The sequence below is a fragment of the Vulpes vulpes genome, chromosome 15 (genome assembly GCF_048418805.1).
Source record: "Vulpes vulpes isolate BD-2025 chromosome 15, VulVul3, whole genome shotgun sequence".
Lineage (NCBI taxonomy): Eukaryota > Metazoa > Chordata > Mammalia > Carnivora > Canidae > Vulpes > Vulpes vulpes.
Genome location: NC_132794.1, coordinates 39,904,029 through 39,911,551, shown reverse-complemented (window position 1 = coordinate 39,911,551; position 7,523 = coordinate 39,904,029). Strand labels below are relative to the sequence as shown.

The following is a 7,523-nucleotide window of genomic DNA, read 5'->3' as shown; positions in this document are numbered from 1 at the left end:
TAACCCTCATCATTAGGACCTCCAGTTTGGATTGCATCTCATTTAATTGATTTTTAATTCCAGCCTGATGAGATCTAAATTCTGCAGTCACCAAGTCTCTTGAATCCTTTATGCTTTTTTCCAGAACCACCAGTAGGTTTATAATTGTGCTTCTGAATTTCCTTTCTGACATCGAATTGTAATCCAAATTCTACAACTCTGTGGGAGAAAGGACTGTTTCTCATTATTTCTTTCGTGGTGAGTTCTTCTTTCTAGTCATTTTGCTCAGTGCAGAGTTGCTAAAAACAAGTTGTACTTGATAGAAGCACAAACTCTTCTCACTGTAGTGTTCCAGCTGTTCTTTTCTTAAATCTCAGGCCAAATTTGTAGGTTTTCAGGATGATTTGAAAGTTATCTAGGTAAGTTGGTGGGGACAGGTGACTTGGGGACCCTACTCTTCTGCCATCTTGTCCCATTCCCTAAAGTTTTATCTTTTTTTTTTTTTTTTTTTACTGTTTATAAACATTTTGAATTAAAAAAAAAAATATCACAACCATGAACATTGTTACCGCTAGAGGCCCTCTTGGTTCTCCACATTGATAGTGAGTATGCTCACAAGGGGTTCTCAATGTTTAGTCTTCTGTTAAACAACCATCTTTAAAAGAAGGAAAAAAAAAACTCAGCACATTACCACTTAACTTGTTTCAATATTTCTTCACAAATGGTGAAAAATACTAAAGTTCAGACAACATGCTGTGGCCAACATTATAAATATGGAATTATAAATTTAAAACATTTTCCGGTTTAAAAAATAAATTTGTGGGATCCCTGGGTGGCGCAGCGGTTTGGCGCCTGCCTTTGGCCCAGGGCGCGATTCTGGAGACCTGGGATCGAGTCCCACGTCGGGCTCCCGGTGCATGGAGCCTGTTTCTCCCTCTGCCTGTGTCTCTGCCTCTCTCTCTCTCTCTCTCTGTGACTATCATAAATAATAAAAAATAAAAATTTAAAAAAAAAAAAAATAAAAAATAAAAAATAAATTTGTTAGTCAATGCAGCTCTCAGGTTCTCTGCATCTAGTAGGGCCAGTCTCTGGACTCCTGAAGGTGCTTGCCTTTATCCATTTTTCCAGGTCCTCCATGCCTGCCTCTTCTTCCTCCCATCTGTTCCATCAAAGGTCCAGGTGGCCCACCAGGACCGTCTTGTCTTTCTCCACCAAAGCCACCTCGGTCCATGCCCTGGCCACCACGGAAGCCCCCTCTGTCTCCACCGTGGCCACCTCTGAACATCCCATCAGGACCATTGAAGTTCATGAGGCCACCTCTTCCTCCATGCATGCCACCAGGGCCACATCTGCCAGGTCATCCCCCAGGGGTGGGAAGGGTGGTGGAAGGAAGCCTTCAGGCTTCAGGGCCTTACACTGGTTACATTCTGTTATCCAGGCGAAGTTCTGGTTTCCACACCCCGGATTGGTCACTGCCAGTCCCCAGCTCGTGCTGGATGTTTCCTCCTCCGGATGAGTTCCCTCAGGAACCCTGAGGTCCTCTTGGGGGAAAGCCACCTCTGTCTCCTCCACGGCCTCCCATGAGACCCATGGGGCCCCCGGGACCTCCTGAGCCCCCTGGACCTCCACAGAGTCGCAGTGGCATCCCTCTTCCCTAACGGGGAGGCATACCATCTCACATGCTGTTCATCAGAGGCTTCTTCCAAGCTAGGGAAATCTTAAGTTTGCTTCCTTGAAAATCTTTCCCATCAAACCACTCCGTAGCAGCCTTGGCAGTTGGTGGGTCTTCATAGGACACTGTGGCATCACCTTTGGGCTTTCCTGTTTCCTTGTCCAAGTAGATATGGATCATGGGTTGTCCGGTTCTCTTGTTCATCTTAACAACTCTGCACTGCTTAAAGAAGTCAGCTAGATCATCTAGAGTCACATTGTCATTTAAGCCTTACACATAAATTGCATTGTTGTCAGAGTCTTCATCTGGATCTGTGGGTGGGCCTAGATCAAGATCTGGTCCTTCATCCATGGGTCCACCAGGCTTATTGAAGCCACTTCACTCTCCGGCGCTGCCCATTCCACTGCGTCCTCCTCCACACCCACCTCTGCTCATGCCTCCATGATCAAATCCCCCTCTTCCCCTGCCCTAGTTATCAGGGCCACTCATGCTCTAGTTCTCTCCTTGTCCGGAAAATCCTCCAGACTCTTGCCCATAAACACCCATGCTATTGGGGTGGTCCTGTCAGAATGAACTCTGCTGCCTGTAGCAGCTGCTCTGTTGGCTATATTGACTTGGAGCCTGGCTGTAGGATCCAGTTTGGGGGGGCTAATTAGTGGGCGGCTGCTGCCTATAGCTGCTTTGTTGACCATAGCTACTCTGCTGTCCATAGCTGTTCGGCTGCTCACAGGTGTTCTGCTGAGAGTAACTGCTCTGATCATAATTAGTTGGCTGTGTAGAGGAGTAGCTGGTAGGAGGATAAGATGGTTGTGCTGTGACTGGCTGCATGGGGTAGCTCCCAGGTACCTGGGGATAACTGTAGTTATTCTGTCCATATCCTAGGATGGGCTGGTTGTAGCCCCCTGTGCTAGATTGAGGTTGACTAGTCTCAGCAGGTTGCAGATGCGGTGGCTGCTGCCCATAGGCTGGGTATGCAGGCTGAGTGCCATATGCAGACTGAGCTGTATAGGAGGCCTGGGTGGTAGTGACAGTAGCAATGGTGGTATCATAAGCACCAGTGCCGTACTCCTGGACAGGCTAACTATATGCCTGGGGGGCAGGTGGAGTAGTATAACCAGCGGGAGGCTGTCCATAAGAAGTTGTATAGGTGGTCTGCCCATAGGTCGTAGTGGTCTGAGCCTGGGTATAGCTGACATCAGTGAGCTATCCATAGGTTCCATAACTTTGCTGCCCATATGCCTGGGTGGTCTGTGCATATCCTTGAGTCAGTTGGTGGTGTATGCACTGTAGCTCTGCTGAGCTGCAGCTTGGCTATAGATATTGTAATCCGTGGATGCCATTTTCTCTTCTTCCTTCTCATTCCCAAAGTCAAAGTTTTAAATTTTAGTAGCTATTGAAGATTTTCCTTTATGTATTTTACCAATTTAGAGATTTAATAACAATATTTGAGATTTCCTTTTTTGGTAGGGGGAGGTTTAGTTTTCATGTTTTATCAATTTTGTCAACATGATATACTATCAGACTTCTGAATCTTTGCCAGTCATATAGGTAAATGAAAGAATTTTGTTATACTTACACTTGTATTTTTACATGATAGTTTTACTATTCATTAATATGTTCAAGTTTCACTTTCATTATATTAGTAATGAATTCCCTATTCATATACTTTGCTAATTTTTCTACTGCCTTTTTGGGCACTTACCAATACACTTTATTCTTTACAAAATAAAGGTATAACTGGTACAAATAATACTGTTTTTCACATAGTTTCATTTTTAATATTTAATATGCTTTTAAAATAACAACAAAACAAACCCACTATGGAAAATCATGTCAGATATCAGTCCTTTTTTTTAATTTTATGACTTTAGGATTTTTTGGTCCAACTTAATGTGATAGCTTATGTCTGATAACTGAAAACCCAAGTAGATCCAATGGTGAAGAATTTTAAAGTGGAAGAATGTATCTTTGGCAGTACAAAGAATTGAACAAGTCAAATAGCCACTCATAAATTCTCATTTCCCTCTTCCTCCCAGTGCTGTTCTCATTCCCCATCCCCTCCATTTCCCCCATGTCCTTCCCTCTTCCTCAACTAGAATACTCAACTAGTGTTCTCATAGTTGACAATATTGAGGATCAGAATGGCAAAATGACTTGATTTTTCAAGAATGTTATCAGTACTTCTCCATTTTCACCAGCAAGTCAGTTAAAAGCAAAAAAATTCTATCAACAATGTCATGACTGCATTAATGTTTATTGTGAATTTTTAAGTTTTTGACACTGCATAAAAATATATAAAAAGTAGTCAAGTTTAATAGATCATTATCACGTTTGATATTGTATAAATGAACCAAAAACTCTAAATTTCTTGAAATTAGCTGATAAGCATTGTCATGGTTCAAAAAGACTATGTGTTCATATATGAAACTCCAGTTTGCACTAGGATTTAGTATGAAGAGTTAATTTCTATGTGTATAGCCACTAATTTATGTCTTATAATTGAAATACTGAATCCAGAATGATGATAGTTATAAGCCTTCTGTTTTCTGTTAAGCAATTCTTTTCTTCATTATTAAAATACATTTAGTCTTCCTGTTAGAAGGCCTTTTTCATGATGTAAATCACAGGAAGAAATATATAAGAAATATTTGGCTGTCAAATGAAATACTAGTAATAGATTTTTTCATCTTTATTATTATATGTACACAAATTTTACTTTTCTTCTGTTTTTCAATAAATATGACAGGATAGATTTCAGATTTTGTCATCAAATAATTTTTGTCATTTTTTGCATTGATATATTTTAGATACACATGGAACTTTTAAACTTTTTCTGTGAATAACAAAGAATTCATTGTAACAAATTATTTCTACTTAAAAATAAGTAAACTTAGATAATAAATATACAGACATTCTGCAACTTATGATGGTTTGACTTAAAATTTTTTTACTTTATGATAGGGTGAAAATGATAAGGATTCAGTAGAAACTGTACTTTGAATTTTGATCATGCCTCGGCTAATGATATGTGGTACAATATTCTTGCATGATGCTGGGCACCCACAGTTCCCAGTCAGCCACATGATCATGAGGATAAACATCCAATATGTTCACCACCATTTTGTACCCATACAGTCTGTTATTTACTTTCAGTATAGTATTCAATAAATTACGTGAGATGTGAATACTTTATTATAAAAGGCTTTGTGTTAGATGATTTTGCCCAATTGTAGGCTAATGTAAGCACATTTAAGGTAGTTTAGACTAAGTTTTTATTTCCAGTAGCTTAGATGTATTAAATGCATTTTCACCTTATGATATTTCAACTTACAATGGAAGGATGTAGAACCATCATACTTCAAGGAAAGTCTGCATACACTGTTGATAGCATTAAATATGTAGAAAAAGCTTTATAATGAGTATAAGTGCATATAAAATGATCTAAAGCAAGACAAAAATAGTATATAGGGAAGATTATAAATAACTAAATACAACTGACCCTTGAACAATGCAGGTCTTAGAGACATCAACCACCACACAGTTGAAAATCCAGGTATAACTTTTGACTCCCCCCAATTTAACTACTAATAGCCTACTATTGATTGGAAGCCTTACTATTAACATAACAGTCAATTAGCACATATTTTATATGTTATATATATTATATACTGTATTCTTATAATAAAGTAAGCTCAAAATAAAGAATAATAAGGAAGATAAAAATAAATTTACAGTATTATACTGTATTTATATAAAAAATGCACTTAAGTGAACCCATACAGTTCAAATCCATGTTGTTCAGGCATTGACTGTATATCCAACCAAATTATAAATTACTAAAATATTCAATACAGAAAGAAAAGATAAGCTAACAAATACATTAATGAGGTGAAATCTATGTTGTAAGACATATTTCTTTTTACTATGTCTTTTTCCCCCTATATATGGGGAAAATGTTATTAATAAGTTGAAGGTATCAGAAACTCAACTTGCTTATATATTTTGATTGCAAGGTATAGAAATGTCATGTGTTCACTTGAAAAGAATCACGAATTTAGTGTCATGTGTAGCATTTTATGTAGATTAGAATCTTGAAATTGTAAAATATTTTTAAAGTATTATTAAATATTTTCAAGAGCATTTATACTTAGAATTATAAGCAATGACAGATGGGTTAAAATTATACCTAAATCATGACTGATTTTACACAATTCCCTTGCACTTAGGACAAAAATCCAATTCCATAACTCAATAACTCATAACTAGCAAAAATAATTGGCTTGATGTTGTGATCCAGTAGAGACTCTTCATTCTCATTCAATATTATATTCATTCATGATGATCCCTAGTTTTTCCAGGAGTTTACATGATGGTTTCTCAGCCTTCGCATGGCTGATTTAACATCCTCATTCCTTAGAGAGTAGATGATGGGATTCAACAAGGGTGTACAGACAGTGTAGAATACAGAAAGGAACTTATCCACAGAAAGTCTGCTAAAAGGCCATATATAGAAGTAAATGCAAGGCCCAAAGAAAAGAATCACTACTGTGATGTGAGCAGTTAATGTAGAAAGTGCCTTGGATGACCCACTAGAGGACCGGTGACGAACAGTAACCAAAATTATGGTGTAGGAAATAACTAAAGCTAGAAAACAGCCCAATGATATCAGGCCACTGTTAGTTAGGGTCATAATTTCCATTTCATAAGTATCCATACAAGCCAGCTCTATCACCAGGGGAAGGTCACAAAAGAAGCTATTTACCTCATTGGGGCCACAGAATGGCAGATCCACTGTAAAAGCCAAGTGACTTATAGAATGAAGAATACCCACAGCCCAGGAAATAAACACAAAAATTATACATAGGCTCCGATTCATAATTGTGCTATAGTGTAGAGGCCTACAGATGGCTATAAATCTATCATATGCCATAGCAACAAGCAGCAGCATCTCACTCCCAACAAAACTATGAAGAAGGAATATCTGGGCCATACAGCCTTCAAAAGAGATAGTCTTATGTTCAACAAAGAAGTCCATAAGCATCTTGGGGGTGGCAAAATTAGATTGGCAGATATCAATGAAAGAAAGGTTACCAAGCAGAAAATACATAGGAGAGTTCAAATGGGAATCAGAGGAAATTATAACAATGATCATAATGTTGCCCAGCACTGATGTCACATACACTAAAGAAAAGATGGCAAAAAAGAAAAGCTGAAGTTCCCAAGAATTAGAAAGTCCCAGAAGCACAAACTCAGACACCACTGATTCATTTGTATGAGCCATGGAGCCAGTCTCCTGTTACCTAAGTAAAAGAAAATCAGGAAAGATCACAACGGTGGTACTATGTCTAGTATATATGCAAAAGAAATATGATAAGATTTCAACTAAAGGTCAATTTAATTTAATGAAATTGTATAATCAATTGACTAACATCTGGACTGCTGTGAAAAGTAGAAGTATGGGAATTGGGGGATGATATGGATACTATCATAATTCAGTAAATAAGATACATGTATTAGAAAATAAAAAATTAAATGCAAAACAAACAAATGTAAGCGATACATTAATATTACAAATATTAGTAAGATGAAAGAAATTACTTCTAAATGGTGAAGCAAGGTGTCCAAACTTAAAAGTTTGGAATTTGCCAGCCAAAACTGAAGAAAAAGCCTATTTCAAGCAAAGGGAATAGCAGGAAGAAAAATACAAAGGTAAAAGTATGAAAGTCATTTTCATGATGCCATGAATTGAATGGCCTGGCTGGAGAAAGGTATGCTAAGGACCAATCAAAACGAAGATGGAAATGATAGATCAGGAGCAAAACACAGTTGTAATTAACACCTTGAAAGGATGGCTAAGTGAACTGCAGCAATA

At 38.0% G+C, this 7,523-nt stretch overlaps 1 protein-coding gene and 1 pseudogene across 1 annotated transcript; both read right to left on the bottom strand.

The window, feature by feature from the left end:
* Positions 1-1,051: 1,051 nt before the first annotated feature.
* On the bottom strand, positions 1,052-2,991 carry LOC112919788 (RNA-binding protein EWS pseudogene; annotated as a pseudogene).
* A 3,005-nt stretch (positions 2,992-5,996) lies between these two features.
* LOC112919787 (olfactory receptor 4K1) lies at positions 5,997-6,932 on the bottom strand. The gene has a single exon (XM_025998310.2). It carries the CDS (start codon positions 6,930-6,932, stop codon positions 5,997-5,999), a length of 936 nt encoding a protein of 311 aa, XP_025854095.1.
* Positions 6,933-7,523: the final 591 nt, after the last annotated feature.

Coding starts and splice junctions, on each gene's coding strand:
- LOC112919787 (XM_025998310.2), bottom strand. CDS start 6,932: ATGGCTCATACAAATGAATCAGTGGTGTCTGAGTTTGTGCTTCTGGGA.